This window comes from Rattus norvegicus, chromosome 2 (genome assembly GCF_021556685.1).
Source record: "Rattus norvegicus strain SHRSP/BbbUtx chromosome 2, alternate assembly SHRSP_T2T, whole genome shotgun sequence".
Classification (NCBI taxonomy): Eukaryota; Metazoa; Chordata; class Mammalia; order Rodentia; family Muridae; genus Rattus; species Rattus norvegicus.
The window spans coordinates 171,586,777-171,604,135 of NC_141535.1; the positions used below are offsets into that span (position 1 = coordinate 171,586,777).

General features: G+C 49.4%; 1 protein-coding gene and 2 long non-coding RNA genes across 4 annotated transcripts in view; 2 read left to right on the forward strand and 1 right to left on the reverse strand.

Annotated features, from left to right (window-relative positions):
• Positions 1-10,512, reverse strand: part of Fhdc1 (FH2 domain containing 1) — a 37,925-nt gene extending 27,413 nt beyond the window's left edge. The window contains exons 1-2 of one of the 2 annotated variants that reach the window (XM_087619544.1): positions 10,443-10,512; positions 4,205-4,839 (exon numbers count right to left, since the gene is read on the reverse strand). In XM_087619544.1, the coding sequence (XP_087475670.1) occupies positions 4,205-4,702 (498 nt within the window). In that variant the 5' untranslated portion in view covers positions 4,703-4,839; positions 10,443-10,512. 2 annotated transcript variants of the gene reach the window in all.
• Positions 3,514-5,006, forward strand: LOC147996322 (uncharacterized). The gene is made up of 2 exons (XR_015676000.1): positions 3,514-4,450; positions 4,679-5,006. It is a non-coding gene; the product is annotated as an uncharacterized LOC147996322 (long non-coding RNA).
• LOC147996323 (uncharacterized) lies at positions 9,591-14,368 on the forward strand. Its single transcript, XR_015675998.1, has 4 exons — positions 9,591-10,786; positions 11,443-11,723; positions 13,335-13,468; positions 14,087-14,368. It is a non-coding gene; the product is annotated as an uncharacterized LOC147996323 (long non-coding RNA).
• Positions 14,369-17,359: the final 2,991 nt, after the last annotated feature.

Genomic DNA, 17,359 nt, shown 5'->3' on the forward strand with positions numbered 1-17,359 from the left:
TGGTTTCCAAATGAGGGTGTGGGAGGATGAAGCAGCGTCGCATAGGGCTAAGAAAGAGCCATCCATCATTCTTGTAGCCTCCCTCCCTGCTCCTAACTCCTCCTCTTCCCTCTTCCTCTCACTCCCATCCTCTTCTGGTTACCATGTATACTGTGTCAATATTCACTCAGTGTCTCACAGTCACCACGGTGAATGACAGCTGGCGAGTCCCCATTCTGATCTGTCCTCACCTAGGAAGATGGATCCTGTGCCCTAGGTCCATTCTGTTTGCTTCTCCTCTCATTTCTTTAGAGTTCACCATCTTGATAAGCCATAAACCATATTGTTATCCTGAAGAGTCATGCGAGGGTTATACGGAGAAGGCTCAGTCGTTAAGGGCCTCACTGCTCTAGCAGAGCACCCAGGTTCAGTCTCCAGCACCCACATGGCAGCTCACAAACACCTGTAACTGGGTTCCAGGGGTCTGAATCCCTCTTCTGGCCTCCGAGTGGATGGTTGTGGTGCACATATAGACAGGCAAACACATACGATAAATGAATAAACATTAAAAATATAAAATATGTTTAAAAGAATTGCTCAGATTATAAAGGGAGATGGAAATTCAACTAAGACCAGTATTTGGAGACAGAGACAGCTACACCAGTGTTGGGAACATCTGCAGTGGATGGGCAAGAGCTTGACAACGTCTCGTGCCTGGCATCAGTGGACTGTGAAAGGAAGTCTGAGCTGAACCTTTTATTAGGAGCCCAGCCCATATCAGTATATCTCCAATTGCTTTATTACTGCTTAATTACTATGACACCATCACAGCTGTGATCTCCCAAATTAATTTTCAGTAACAAGAATACAACCATGGTAGCGTTTCATAACCTCCTTCCCCCAATTTACTATTTTGAGTGCTGCTCTGTCTGTGCCTGGCATTCCGAAACTAACATCTTCCCTACCCTCCAGCAAATTCTACCTCTGGAGCACAATGGAACTCTCTAGAAACACTGTATAAGCCCTTTAAAATAAAAGGCCAATCATATAGAATCGGGCCATTTCTATGAGAGGTTATCATATGACAAGGGACCCAACCTGTTCCTCTGCATGTCTGAACCTCCAGAATTATGACCTGTTGTCTGTTCAGGAGCAGGCCCTCTGAGGAACATACTGTTCACATGTTCTCCAGGGCACCTGGACAGAGGGTGAGGACTATTGCTTTTGACCCCGGACTCCACTCACTGCAGGGTGAGCTGGAAGATTTATGACTGATCTTTGTCAGAGTGTAGCTCTGCTGAACTACAGCTTCTGTGGGAGTTGTTACACTGAGGGAAGAAAATGGCACACACCAGGCTATTTCCACAAGAAAGGCACTCCTAAAACTTCCAGTCATGCTGAATGTAATGTAGAAAATAAAAAATATCCCCCAATAATCTCTTAGGTGGCAGTGTCAACTAGCATGAACTTCAGAGGACCAATCTAACTCCTTATTCCTGCTTAGAGAAGAGCTGACAGGCTGGGTCATCTCTTGGCGCTCGGCCATGTTAACTTTTTAACACGCTATCTCTTGGAGTCAGACACACATGTGTCAAAAGTACTATCTGTGTCCCATGCCCACAGCAGCATCTTTCGTAAACAGTAAAAGCAGGACGGAGGGATTTATAGCAAAACGTGGTATACGCACACAGAGGAATATTGTGGGGATTTGTCTCTGACACATGCTTGAGCTTGGATGAACCTTGAGGACATCAGGTTAAGAGGAATAAATCAGCCGTGAAAAGACAAATGTGGTACCCGGAGTAATAAACTTCACAGAGACAGAAAGAAAAATGGAGCTGCCAAGGGCCAAAGGGAGGAGGGGGATGGGAAGTCCTTGTTTGATGGGCGTGCAGCTCAGGTTTGCCCGGGGGAAGGGTTCTGGAGATGAATGGTGTTCTCTGTACCTCCGTACGGATGCACTAGAAACCGTTCAGGTAGAACGTCTTATGTGTAGTGCACATTGAAGTACATATGTTTAGGGCTGGGGGTTCACTCAGTATTACAGCACTTGCCTCCTGTAGGCAACGCCCTGGACTCCATTCTCAGCATCTACACAACAATAACAGTGTGGGCTAAAGAGATAGCTCAGTGGTTAAGGATGCGTGCTGCTCACCATCTACAACTCCAGTTTCTCCCAATGCCTTCTTCTAAGGGCACTGCCTAAACGTGGTACACAGACACACATGCAAGCGAAGCCCTCATACACACAAAAATCAAATGAATACATCTTTTACCAAATTAAAACTAATTCTTTAGAGCTAAGGAGATAGTTCAGTGGGTAAAATGTTTGCCAAACAAGCATGACGACCTGGTCATCCTCAGAACTCCTACAGAAAACCGCACTGCAGCAGCACAGACTTCCAATCCCAGCACTCCTGTGTGAAGGTGGGAAGCAGAGACAGGGAAATCTCTGGAAGCTCGTGGGCCAGCTGGCCTGCCGTTAGGTTCGGGTAAAGGTTGTGGTAAACAAGAGAGACGCTGTCTCAAAGAAGATAAAAGGCAAAAACCAACAGAGAGGTCTTCTGACCTCCACCCACACACACTGTAGCATGTGAGTACTTCTGAACCCAAACGAACACACATATTATTTAAAAATATCTTTTAAAAAAGGAAGTTAAGGAAAAAATATAAAGGTCTATGATGTAGACTGCAGAAACGGAAGAAGTTAGACCGAGAGACAACTCGGTCCTGAACTTTGGATCTGGCCCACATAGGGATCACTCTGTTTCTGTCATGACTGAGAACACCTCGCCAGGCCTGCCTGCCTGCCTCGTTCTCTCGGGACCCCAGCCTGCTCTTCAGACTTCAGCTGTAATGCACTAAGTGGTCCTTAATGCCTTGAAATTTTTCCAACTCCTAGAGATAGCTACTTCCCTCAGCTCAGGGCTGCCTCCCCAGGGGCACAGTAAGCAGAACCCCTTCTGTTCTAGGTGTTTCTCTGGGACATGTGCCCCAAGTCTGCATACACACACCTGTCCAATCATCCTAGCAGGGAGAACCAGGAGACAAGGGTGAGACACTGCTCAAGCAGATGCCTCTGTTGGGAGCTGGGCCAAGGTCAGGGCACTAAGGAAATGACTGAGTCTCTTCCAGTACGGAAAGGGCATCTGACCAAATGAAGGGACAGACAGAAAAGCCTGTGACCCGTACTTGAAGATGTGGCAACTTCTCCAAATGACTCCCTTTTCCCTTTCACTTCACAGTTCATTTGTCACAACTGTGGGCCCTGTGTTCCCTGCATGTCTTAAGAATGCTCTTAGCAACTTCAGGAGGGATCATACAAACAGCTTAAAGGGCCCTCAGGGCGCCTTGCAGGAGGAGTTAGCATGTTCCTAAGGCAGGAAAAGAGGTCAATTCTGTTGGCTTGAGAATTCAATAATGCATGGAGCGAATACTTCACCCTGGGTCCCGCCCACTTTCTTATCTAGGCAGCCCCAGCAATGACCTATTTTCTCCGCTCCTTTATAACAGATTAAAAAACACAGGATTCACAGTAAGTTGTTTATGTGTTTTGGTAATTTAACAACTGTTTCCTCCTTCAAAGTAACACATTTAGTATTAACTGGAAACATGCTTCAAACAAAAATCTGTCTGAAAAGATAGCTCGGTGATCCGGCTCTTTAGAAACCCATCTCCACAAAAGTGGTGACTTAATTCGGGGATCTGAGACATGGGGGCACGCCTAGGGCACACCAGCGGGGAAGGAGTCCCATGGCGCGGCCTGGTGCCTATGTCCCTTAACAGAAGGCATTTGATCCCAGGTGGCTGCAGCTCATCCCAGACAGCTGGGTTCTGGAGCTCAGCCTCCTGTCCCAGGGGAAAACCTAGGTCTGGCTGAACTTCTCTCCCCGAGAAAATGACAGCAGATTCACTAGCAACAGGGTGGTGCTGGGAGGCCAGAGCCAACTTCAGCAGCCCCGACTTCTGTGTTCTCTGTATGAGGTCATAGTCCATGGGGATGCCTGGGAGGATCCTGCACGCACGCTCCCTCCACTTTTGCTGCTCAGCCCCAGCTCAGGCCGCAGCCCCTTTCTATGGCTTCCGGAACACATCTGGCTCGGGAGCTCTCATTCCCCAGTGAGGCTTACCAAGTGATCTGAAACACACAACTCCAACACGGAGCTGCACGACCGCAGGCCTTCCTCTGCCCGCTCCCATCCTCTCACCCTTGTACTCATCTTACCTCTTCCCGGGCATCTCTGAAGGACGAATTCAAAGCTCCTCCTCTCTTGGGGAGAGAAGCCTTGGAGGTGTCTTCTTGCTGCCCAAAAAGCTCCTCGATGGTCTTCTTGTCGATCTGGTAGTGATGCTGCTGCTTGGCTGCTAAGGTCCAGATGTTGGTCTTGCCTCGGACTTGCTCCTCTGGAATGGTTTTCCAGAAGAAGCTTCGCATTCGTTTCTTCTTACCCAGGGAGCTGTAGCCATTCAGGTAAGAAGCCGGGGGCAGTCCTGGAGGAGGAGGGGGCACAGGAGGTCCCCCAGGCAGTGGAGGTGGCAGAGGGGGAGGGGGCGAGGGGGGAAAGCCCTCCCCCGAATGTGGACAAGGTGGAGGTGGAGGCGGTGGAGGAGGAGGTGCAGGAGAAGCAGAGGGTGACGTCTGCCCAGTCATGAATGCAGCTGCTGTGGCAAGAGTTCCATTTTCTTTGTCGCCGGCCAGGGAGACACAGTTCATGACATGCATAGTACTGTTGCCTTCTAAGGAGCTAATTCCTTAGCCTCGGAGAAGCAGACACAAACATCAAACTCCAGTGGTACTTCTTGGCTCGGACGTCTGCTGCCAGAAGAGAAGGCAGTCGTACTGCATGTCAGCTTCCAGACCTGTGAGGGTGGAGCAAGTTTACAGTTAGCGCTGGCAAACGCCCTCACGCCGGCTTTTCCTTCAGAGGCCAGGGTCGGCTGGCCCACAATGCTGAGATATTTGGGTCAAGAGGACATCTCCAAGAGCACTGTGATGCACGCCTATCTTTCTAAATCCAAACCACATTTTGCTACTGGGAAAAACTGCCAAAGAACCAGCAGTAAAACCATTTGGAAATCTCCCATCAATCAGTGAAGCCGGCTATAGGATCCGGAGTGTTCCCTTCATGAATAAACTGCTTGTTCCCCAAGAGCTTCCTGGCTTTCTTGGACGATGTATACCAGCCCTCGGGGAAACTGCCCAAATTGTCGAAGCCTTAGGTGCTTAGTGACCCTGCCTTTTCCCAGTCTGGACATGTTTTTGCCAATCACTGGGTCAAAAGGCATCTTCCATGTTGAAGGGGGCGGATAGGGCACTTAAAGAAGGCAGGAATGACCCAGTTTGCTTTCCTGGAGCCAGGGTCACCATGCCCCTGTTCCACAGGGTGATGTGCTTCCCCCAGCTAAAGGAAAGTGTGCCAGACAAGTTACATCACTGCACTAGACTTCCATTTTCTCCTCTGCAAAATTACAGTACATTCAACGATTCCTATCACCCCTTCAGACGCTGTCATCTTGGATTTAGCTAGTCTTCAGAGGCTGGAAACTTGTCACATACCCTTTCTGCTCCCATGACACTTTTATCAAAGGAGATGTACAAGGAAACACTGTCCCTATCAAGTTCACCACACATCTAGCCCTTACTGGTACAACTCACTTATCTTGAAGGTTTGTATTTTTATGGACCTACAGATGTTTGGTTTGGTCTTTATACTGGTTATTACTAACCCAATTCAAGACAGAATCAAAGTAACTATTTCTTTCACGAGGAGCCAGGTGAATAAGGAAGTGAAGGGAAACCCATGGAAGGCATTAATACGGTGGCCTGGTGTATGAAAGGGAGCTTTTGTCATGACTTCTGGCTCTAATTTTCCATTTATGTCGTCGCTGTTAGAGCCTCAACTTGTAGACACTAGTGGATCCCGCAGCATTGGGTTATACAGAAGTGAACCATCTGACATCATTAATTCAGATATCAGGAACCATTGTACACACAACTGGCAGGACTTCCTGGGGAGCAAGAATGGAGTCTAGAAACATTTCCCCCTTAGAGCCCAGCTCTGCCACTTCCCTGAGCTGCAATCAGACCAGGGTGGATGTCGTCACTTCAATTTCAGCATTTTTCATCTATGAAATCAGAGAACACCTTTTCCGTGGGCTTGTGTGAGAAAAATGAGCTAAACAGGAATGTATTTAACTATTTCTAATGGTAGCTGCTCATATGCACAGCTCCTCTTTATCTGCACAAACAATATATTTGACTTAACAACATGTGGGGGAAGGGGGTCTATAGTGATGGCTCAGTGGCTAAAAGTGAACACTCTTCTTGCAAGGACTCAGTACTCATGCCAAATAGCTTGAAACTACCTGTAACTCCAGCTCCAGGGGATCTGACACTTGGGCCTCCAAAAGCATCCTCACCCAAGTATACACACACACACACACACACACACACACACACACACACACACACACTCATGTACATACATACATACACTCATACATATAGCTAAAAAAGGTTTTAAAAAGAAAACATGTCTTCAGTTTGTAGATGAAATGCCAAAGTTCTGGCTGTTAGAAATGCATGTAATATCTTCTCTTTGCTACCAAAGTTTGTGAATCATGAGAGTTTTCCTCTTTTAATATTCACAGGCCACCGGGCCGGGAGTGGTGGCACACACCTTTAATCCCAGCACTCAGGAGGCAGAGGCAGGCGGTTCTCTGTGAGTTCGAGGCCAGCCTGGTCTACTAAATGGAGTCTAGAACAGCCAGTCCTCCACAAAGAAACTCTGTCTCAAAAAGAACAAGCAAAAATCCAGTAAAATTTAATACAGGACAAATATGTTTATGAAATAGTAACAGTCCAAGGTTTGTTAATTTAATCTGTGGTGCCGGGGATTGAACCCAGGCCCTTATGCATGCCAGCCAGACATCTCTCCTCAACTGCTCATCATCTAGTTCTGTCTTTATCTACTTTAGAGCTGGGCATTCAACCCGCATGCTCAGGCTATGTTCTACCACGGAGCTACACAGTCACCCCCTGACAGTTTAAGGACTGAGCAGAAAATGACATTTCCAACGATTAATTTGACACTTAAAAAGTCATTCTCATGACTTTACATGTCTAATTCAGTGGCATCGGTACATCCAGCTGTCACCGCCAGCTAATGTCTAAATAAGTGTTGTTACAGGTATGTATCTCAGCCAAGACTTCTGGTTCACTAGAGATGAAACTGGCTTTCAGAAGGAGTTTTCATAATTATCATTAGGGGCATAACCAGGCTGTCTTCATAGCTGGCACCCCGAAAGCTGGCATGACTCATTGTCAATTACAGTTTATAGTTACATTTGAACTCTTTTTTCAAGACCGTACAGGTAATTTTGGCAGTTTATTCTCACATGTTTTATCTACTTCTGTGCATAAAGGAGCCCTTTTAAAGTTCCTAATTCTCCAAATCACTTCCGGTTCCATTGGTACCGATGTATTTCTATATCCCCACCCCCACCCCAGAGATGGGGATTGAACACAGAAGTCCCACGAGCAAGTCCTCTACCTCAAAGCCCTGAATCGAGTTCCCAGCACTGGGGCAACAGAAAAGAGGGTAAACTAAAAAGCTGTCCGATCTGGAAGGTAATAATTCGTTCAGTCTCAGATAGTTACAGGCATAGCATAAAACCCCTCAGTGCATGTGTGGAAATACTAAATGAAGGAGCTGGATCATCAAAGGCAGTGTGATATTCCCCAGCCACTGTCTTCTGACACCGACGCCCCAAAGGACTGAGACTTTTATTTTGAGTGCTGTGCCATACACAGTGCAAGTGCCAGATAAAAGCTTGCACGAGTTAAGAAGAGACACACACATGAACTTGCATTGATATGATTCTATAACTATTGCCCAGCCTGAGAGAAGACTGTCACTTTAAGAAGTTAAAGGAACAAAGGGGAATGAATGTACCTTTCTGTCCCTGGCCCCTTTCTCTGGCAGCCCCCTCCCATAATGGTCAAAGGTCCTAGCTCCGACCGCATCCAGTGAGTCAGTTCACCAGCCAGAATGGCTGCTGCACGCTGGTGCTTTTATTTCTGTCGCTTAAGCAGTGCATCCTTACTACTAACTTACTGATGGGGCACGATTAACAATGTTCAAGAGGTGGTAAGAAAGAAGGGCATAGGTGGCATTCCATTTCTTTCCAGTCACATGTGGTATTAAAGTCGAGGATGCACAAAAAATATTCTGCCATACTGTCCACAATAGGGAGGACACCACACAACTCAAAGACACCGGGAGAAAGGCAGGTGATGCAAACACCCGGACACATGACACCGTCCCCTGCTTCTCACAGTTGGCAGTTGGCAGCAGGGACAATGGGATCAGCCCTGATTCTGTCTGGGAAACGTCAGGTCTCCCATCAATCTCCTCAAGACAAACAGAGGCAGGCTTGTATTTAGCATCTCCCCTACAGCGAGGAGGATGTTAAACCCAGAGCCGTCACCAGTAGGCTTTCTGAAGACAGAACCCATCTTCACGAGTGATAACCATGGTTCATCAGAGGTGGGGTTACTGTTCCTCCCGCCGCCACGGGGGACGCTGCTGCTCTGGGGAGCATTTTAACTGCGGTTTCAGTTAGGGATGCTATGATCAGGAACTTAACCTTCAGTCTATGATCAGCCAGCACACAGGGTTAGAATAAGAACGTTCCTGGAAGAGCTGTTTGGCTACTAGCTCTAGCCAGGGATTTCCACGCTGCTCTGTTCAACAATAATAAAAAAATGACACAGAGCCAGGTGGCTTTCCTCTTGCCTTCTGTCAGGGATGAGCCTAAGTTGAAAGGGTAGCTGTCCACCCGATGAGCTGTGGACTGGGAGAGGTTAAGCTACATACACAGTATTCTCAGCTGGGAAAAGAGGGACAGGACTGGGGAAAGTTCCTGCCTATCTTAAATACCGTCTTCTCTCCTTAAGGAACATCCCTCCTCGACCTGGCTTTTCAACCCCTTTCTTAATCAAGAAATACACAGTTTGCAAGCAAGCCGGCCTAGAGAACCCACGATGGCAGGTTTCATCTGTCACGTCACATAAACATTCACAGCTGCCTGTTTCTGAAAGCACATTTCCAGTTTCTTCTCATCCAGTTCCCAAACCAGGAAGAATAGGCCCAGGAGCGCCAAAGGATGCTCCTGGAAGGACAGAAGCTCCGGAGAGACCACCGGAGGGTGGTGAGAGGGTGCCCGCGGAGTGTCCAATTCAAGGCACAGTTTCTTTAAACACTAGCACCAGGTCTTTGGGAAGCTCGCCCAGAACCGGGAACGGAGGGAGCACCCAGAACGCGATTTTTTTTTACAGTCAGGATGGACGCAGTTATTTCCCAAGTCTTGCCCACCACCTCTTTTGGTCTCTAGCCCCGCGGTCTGGTGGATCCACTCACCAAAAGGCCCTTGGCTCCGCCGGCTCTAGCTGCGCTTAGCCCAAGCCCCCCGCAAGGCCACTAGCGTCCGGCAGTCGAGCAGCCCAGGATCCCGGGACAGCAAGCGAGCTCCGAATGGGCGGTCCCCGCTCTAGCTCAGAGGCCGCCTTATCTGGTCCGGGAAGGCGCGCGTCGGGGCGAAGAGACGCCCACACGCGCCGCGAAGGATCCCTAGCGGAGACAGTAGGGACAACCCTCCCGGGAAAGGATCGACCCTCCGCTTCCAGGAGTGCCCGGCACTCCCCAGTCCCGGACCAATTCAGAGGCCATTGGAGGCCAGCTGCGAAACCCCTGGGGCTCCTTCGGTCGATCGGACCCCGGGTGGCTCATCCTGTCCAGGCCTCCCCGCCCAAACCGGGGTCCCAGATCTCAGCGGAGTTCACGATTCTCGGAACAGTGGCCGCCAGCCGCTTGGACTACTGCTACGGCGACCCCGTGTGGTCCCCAGCGCGGGCTCCAAGGAGAAGGGTTCTCGGCCGCACTGCGGCTTTGCACCAAGGGATAGGAAATGAGCCGGCGACAGAAACGCGAAAAGGAGTCTCCGGGGCTGGGTATGGAGACCCGGGACGCTCGGGGACCATCACGCTCCGGGACCATCTGTGACTGCCAGCCCGCCACTCCACAAGCACCGACGCCACTTCGGAGGTGAACTTCCAGGGAAGGGTGCAGTCAAAAGAAGCCTAACCCCACACCACGGTGGCAGGGCGAGACCTCGTTGAGAGGGGCTCCTGTGACCTGCGCGACCCGCATAAGTGGCATGAAAGCTAACCAAACCTCCGAGGTCCCACCCGCGGACAGCGTCACACAGAGCTCCGGGTCCAAAGCCCGACTAGTCCCGCGCGTTTGCGCCTCGGGGCACGGGGCCTGCGCTCCTGGATCGGGTCCCGGGAATCGGAAACAGAGCTCGCGCTTCCCCGCATCCTCCCGGCTTCGCCGCTCAGCTCGGCATCCCCGAACCCAGCCTCGCAGCCCCGGCTCTAGCTCCCGTCGTCCCGCACTCACCGCGCCCCCGCTCCCGGCGCCCGCGCAGCCTCCGCCCGCTGTCCCGGCGCCGCCGTCTCTCCGCGGGACTGCAGGCCAGGGACGGTGAGGGGGCAGGGCGGTGCGGAGGGGCGGGGCCGCTGCAGGTAACAATGCTGCCTACCCGGCTGCTCCTCCAGCCGGCCGCAAAGGACAGCACGCCCTTTCCTGCTCCGCTGCCTCCCTCGCTCCCCCTTCAACCCTAAGAGCACCGCCACTGCGCTCGCCCTCGCCAGCTCCGGGCTCCGGAGACTCGAAAGCCGCCGCCCAGCACGCTGCTCCTGGCACCTGAAGACCAGCTCCGGGCTGGGCGGGCAACCACAGAGGTAGATGGAAATTGCTGCAGGGAGAAGATGAGCCTTGGTGTCCTAATGGAGCGAGGGGGAGGCGCCAGTCGCTACTGAGCAGGTCACCGCCTTCCACAAAAGGAACCTCTGCGGCAGTCTCCTGGACACCCTACCCTGCGTACACGCATGAACACTCCACACACATTCGTAGGCACGCATGCACCTCCCTCCCTCTCTCTCTCTCTCTCTCTCTCTCTCTCTCTCTCTCACACACACACACACACACACACACACACACACACACACACACACACACACACGCACACACACACTCACATCCCCACACCTCCGCGCACTCAACTCACTGTAGCTTCTCTTTGGAGCTTAGAGAGTGTCAGGAGGTCCAGAGCGCTCTGGAGGTCAGATCCTCTGTGGGGCACACCAAATCGCCTCTTCTCCCACTCGACTCCCACCCTTTCCTTCTCCCTCCCTCCTTCCCTTCCCTTCCCCTTCCCTCCCCTTTATTTTCTTTTGTCTCAATGATAGTAACAAACTTTTCAGGTTTATTAAAGAAAAAAAAGTCTGGCAGAAGTAGCTGAATGAAGGAGCTCTGTCTGGGAACTGGGAAGAGCCCGCCCCCTCACTGAAGGAAACAGGGAAGTCAGTCTAATCGCATTTTTTTTTTTTTCTCAAAGTGACTTGTGACGATGCCAGGCAGAGAGCGAAGTGAGTAGTCAAAGAAAACTCACCCTGGACAAACCGGCTGCTGGCATCTCAGCTGCCGGGGTGGGAAGCGCCCTCTGCGGGAATGAAGTCATCCTACCCTTTTCTGGGTGCGCCCAGATAACCGACCAGAGCGTTCCTTTCCCAAGCTCTGGGGCCTGAGGACTTCCAGCTACTCCACCAGGTTCTCAGGTCCTGGACTCCGTCCTAATTCCTCACCTCCTACTGCGAGCCTTGCACAGGACGAGAGAAGGTACTAGTCCAAACCAGTTCAGTATCCAAGACCCCAAAACTGCGTCAGCCTATTTCTTGGCCTTTTTTTTTTTTTTTTTCCGGAGCTGGGGACCGAACCCAGGGCCTTGCGCATGCTAGGCAAGCACTTTACCACTGAGCTAAATACCCAACCCCTTTCTTGGCCTTCTTGATGGTTCTTTGGCCATTAATGTAGTTCATGATTAAACACGATCCACAGACACTGAAAATATCAAGGCTGGCCTCAGGCTGGGAACTCACGATAGTTCAAATGAATATTGATCGATTCCCAGGCAAAAGAGTAACAAGCATTATGTGTGAGTGTGTGTGTCCTTTCCCTTTTTATTTCATTGCTTATTATGTTTTGTGTTTTGAGACAAGCTCTCTCTAGGCCTAGCTGTCCTTGAACTCACTCAGTACACCAGGCTGTCCTCCACCTCACAGAGAACTGCATAGGTCACCGAGCCAGCTAGCTCCCTTTCCCCTTCTTTAGTCTGAGATTGATCTCTTCCAACCCTGCAAGCCTGCAAGCCTCACACTGTAGGAAGTATGTGCTGAAAGACCAGTCCCTTTCTGATGCCTTTCTGTGATCCCGATACCTCAGAAACTGAGGCAAGGAATTTCCTTTAGCCCAGGAATTTGAAGCCAGCCTTGCCAACACGTTGAGATTTCCAAGAAGAAAAAAGCCACTTTGGACGAGTCAAGCCCAGTGGCCCACCCTCCTCCCTCTGGCTTTTGATCTCCAGCTTCGTTCTGACCCACAGGCCTTCCTTTGGCTTCTCTGGCCCTCCCTGGTGACCCTTCTTTTCCTCTGAGTGCAGTCACAAGGCTCTTCAACCCTTGATCGTCCATTGTCTATTATCATCCCCTGGGGATTGAGTCTGACTTCAATCTGGATGCCTTTTTGAAAGAAAAGCAGTAAAACCGAACACACATGGCCTTGGGTTTCCATCCTTGGAAGGGGACAAGAAAAATGAGGGTCAATTGTTTTCAGTATGTCAGCAACTTAGATCCACATCAGTCTGACGGTGATAGAACTCCAGATTCAATGCCTGGAAGTCAGTCACTCTCCCTCAAACCATCCCTCTTCCCTCTTTCCCTAATGGCTGGCTTGGGAGGTTGAAGTCCCACGCCACCATACTAACTCTAGGGCAAGGTGGTCTGCATTGCCCATCTGCACTGACCACATGTGGGACACCGCATGTCTTCCTATCAATCACCCAGCAACCTTCCATTTTGATTTCCACCTAAGGGAAGTGTAACTGGACACCTGTGTCCCAAAGCTTAGACTTCTTCCTGCTCTTCACCAAATTCATTCACCCAGAAACTGCTGTGGGGTAACTACACAAACAGGTCGATCTTAAGGCTTTCCACATCGGCCTGTGTACTTCTGTGGGTCGTGTGTGCATAGATGTGGCCTTCAGATGATGCAGGGGCACCCTGCATCGTCCCCTGCCATCTAGGCTTCCCCTTCCTATAAGCAGCTTTGTGTGAAGCCCCTCGGGATAGATCTTGTTTATTAAGACTTGATTTCCTTTTGCACAGTAGATGGTTTGAAGAGCTCTCCCGTCTGGGAAGCAATATATGCATATGCTGTCCACACCTCCCCTAGGTTTGCCGTGACAGCAAAGAGCTTTGTTTCATCTACAGTAGGAAAATGTGCCAACCAGCCTGCGGGAGAGGCTCAGGAGGCTCCTGAAGCAGTGTGCCTGAAGGCAGCCGGGGGACCACATTCGTGGCTGCAAGGTAGATAGATGCTGGCGCTGCTGCTGCCCCTGGGGAAGTGGTGCGGCCAGCCTCTAAGCAAGCAAGACACTCTAAGTATGTTAGTTACTTAGCATGGCTAGGGCATCATCCAGGGCCAGCAGAATGTCTTTCAGGACTACCTACTTTTCCTGCTCTCTGTGCAGCTTGCTCTGTCTGCCCTCTTCTAGAATAGTCTTCCAGAAAGTTCCATTCCTGTCACCAAATGCATTTTTTTTTCTTCTGGCTTCTACTTCTGAGACACTCTCAGTTGTCCCACCCCCCCGCCCTCTACCCCCCCACCCCATAGTGTTTACTCTGTCATTAGGAACCACGGACTGAACAAAACCTTCAAATTGGCATGACTCCATTTCGGCATCCTTTCTAAAGCACATTTCATCATTATAAAGCAGACTTATTTGCTAAAGGAGTAGATTTAGCCTATGTGCTGACTCCACTGGTCCCTGGGCACCCTGAAGTCAGTCCCCCCAGGCACACGTCTGAGGCAACAAGCCGATTTTAAATCCATCTTCCCCGTCCCCCTCCCTTCGTTCCTTCTCCTGTGTTTATAGTAGACTGGTGTTTGCTGAGCTGTCTTTTCATCTTTGTTCTTCTTCAAAGATACACCTGATGGGGCCACTTGCTCTTGGTCTGAAGCTGCAGAAGGAAAGAAATGGCCAATTCTGCAGTTAAATAGTCCGGCAGATAAAGGAAAGGCTGACAAATCTACCTAGCAGCTGCCACTGCTAAGAGAGAATGGCGCACCATTTCCTCTAAAGAGTAGAAATCACACAACAAACAGGGCCTGCAGATTGTGGTTATCAGTCTGGATGCGAACTTGACCTAACACTGGAAAAATGCAAATGTCAGTCATAACATTCCATACAAGTTCTGTGAGGTTCACCCCCATTTTTGTTCCAATTATTCATAAAGCATGTGGCGAAGCATGTGGCGCGCGCGCGCGCGTGTGTGTGTGTGTGTGTGTGCACACGCACGCACTCGTATGTGTGTGTATGTGATGTGTGCATGTAGTAGAAGACCATTTCAGGAGCCAGTTTTCTCCTTCTGCCCATGGGATCTAGGGGATGGAACTTGAGTCACAGGCTTGGCACCTTTAACCCCGGAGCCATGTTCCACTCAAACAACATTTGCCAACTTATTTTCCCAGGCTCCAGGATTTAAATAGTAAAGTTGCCTTTACGCTTAGTAAACATTAACTGGGCTCTGGTCATGAAGAGTAGACTTTTTTTTTTTTTTTTTGGTCAGATGCTAAGCAACACTTTCCAAATGTTCTACCGCATGTGCTTTCTCTGTTAGTATCCATGGCAGCAGCATCCACACCGCCCACCACCCGCCCCGAGGTTGTACTTGACAGTAACTGTAGCCCTTTGAGGTAAGGGTCAAGAGACTAAAAATAACTCTTACCCAACATAGGTATGGGGTAATCAGAATCTGAGGACCCTTGTCCCTGCCTGCCTGGAAGGAAATTGTCCACTTATCCCTTTCAGGTGTGTATGTGTGAAAGTTCTGGAAAGTGACCACAGAAGAGGCAAAAGGAGAGGGAGACAGTCTTATACATTGAATTTCCTCAGAAAGCCTTCACCGTGCCTACTGTTTTAGTTTATCCCCAGTTCAGTGTTTAGAGCACGTTGGCTGTGACAACAACATTCCAACTTGGAGCAGAACCCATGACATTGAAATGGGCTGTAGCAACCCAGCCCTTCTTTCCTTCTCCAAAACAAGCATGTGGGCCTGGATAGACGTTAGGATGGTCAGATGCCTGTTTATTTTGCTACTGGCTTTAGCTTTTCAAGTTGTTTACCCTTCCAAGACACTAGAAGAACAAATAGAGTAATTTGAAGCCATAACTCTTAATTGTATAAGCAGTTCCCAAACAAAGGAATCTGCGAGAGAGGGGAGGGGGGAGAGGGAGGGAGGGAAGGGGAGAGAGAGGGAGGGAAGGAGGGAGGGAGAGAGAGAGAGAGAGAGAGAGAGAGAGAGAGAGAGAGAGAGAGAGAGAGTGTTTTCCTGTGGGAATACTATGTGAAGACTTTGTAGGAGACATAAAGGTAGGAGAGAAAGGACCAATTGTTGACTTAGTAACTTGTAAAAAAAAAAAAAAAGCCCCTTTGCGCCCTTGGGAATTAAGAGTATACTTAGCTTAGTGAAAGCTTGGAAGATAATGCTTTTGCAGTAAGTCTCTGTTTTTAATAATAAGCAGGTTTAATAATCATACTTAGGTTCCAATAGGTAATAATCCAACCAGCCCCCCATAATATGTGTTTTGTTTTGGCTTGGCTTGCTTTCGGGGCTGTTTGCAATGGACCTCAAGGCTCCATGCAGCCTAGACCCTAACCAGAATCCTCATGCTTCTCAAGTGGACACAGAGAAGTATCTGTAACCACTTTCCTGAGCAAGCACAGAGGGTGTTTTGTTGCGGATATTATTGGTCAAGTTCAGCTTGACATGGGGTGCAAAAAGAATCCTATGGAATGCTCAGCGTTGTAATTAGCTCCTGTTTACATAGTTTTGTGAGCCTGGTCAGACTAAGGTTGAAAGGGAGCTGCGTCTGTTGGGGTTAAGGCTAGGAGTTACCTTTCATCCTTTCTTCCTGGCTTCCTTCCGAAGAAAAGGGTACTAAATATTTGACAATCAGTATCTTAGGATGGATGGAAAACATTTTCTAACATTCCTAAGTCTCTTTAATGAAGTGTTTCATGCATACAATCAACTTCTGTGTGGTAGCTATTAAACGTTTATTAGCTAATACAGTAAAACACATTTGCACAACGGACTCTGCCGCGATGACTTCCCCGGCCTGGGCTGCAGAGAGGACCGCATTAACTGCTTCACATTTTCTTTTCCTGAAAGGCGGCAGAGTTTCTAAGAAACTTCAGTTCCTCAATACACTCAGGACCTTTGTGGAAGGCACAGGTACATGAATTTAGGGTTTTGAATGGCCATGCTTCTTGTAGGGTGACTGGACAGTTAATCTGGGTGTCTTCTTTACAAGAAGGAGGGCAATGGATTCAGGGCAAGTACACCTACACACGAATTAGTTTCATTTTTATGCTGGAAATGGCAACACACACACACACACACACACACACACACACACACACACACACACACACACAGAGCAATTTCTCTTCCCAGGAAAATGGCAAGCTACTGTGAATTCCTACTTAACCAAAATTTGGGACCATAAACGTTTACAGCTTTAAAGAGAGTCTAAAGACTGCAGAGGACAATGGTGTGATCCACACATCTCCTCCCCAGCCCCCATTTCCCATCATGAGGATTTGTGGTGTCCAACTTAACCTACCTACCTACCTACCCTCCTTCCTTCCTTCCTTCCTTCCTTCCTTCCTTCCTTCCTTCCTTCCTTCCTTCCTTCCTTCCTCTATTATAAGCACTGCTCTGTCTATAAGGACCCCAGTTTCTGAGAGTGGCTGTTTTGTCTACTGGGCATAACTAGGTGTAACCTAAAGGAGCTCCTGGGGACGGGAACCCTGGGATCTCCATGCTGGTGGTCCAGGGTCTACAGAACTGCCTGACGTTCAGGGACCCGGGTGTGCAGAGGTGGGGTAGGTGCATCTAAATGAACAGCTGGCAAAGTTGGAGCAGGGGCTGGGCATTGAGGGAGCTGAGGAGATTCTGACTCATCCAGTTTTTATTAGCATCCAGACTTTTAATAAAAGTCACACGCTTTTAACCAAAGCTGTTGAGAAGACCCACAAGGGCTTTTACTTGGTATTTTTGGATGTGTCTCCGGTCATGCAGTTTCTCCTGCATTGAGCTGCAATAAAGGGCATATCTTTCAAAGCTGTTGTTGAGCTCCTGAAAGCCATTTGTATAGCTCCTGAGGTCTTCCTGGATGACCTCAAAACAGTC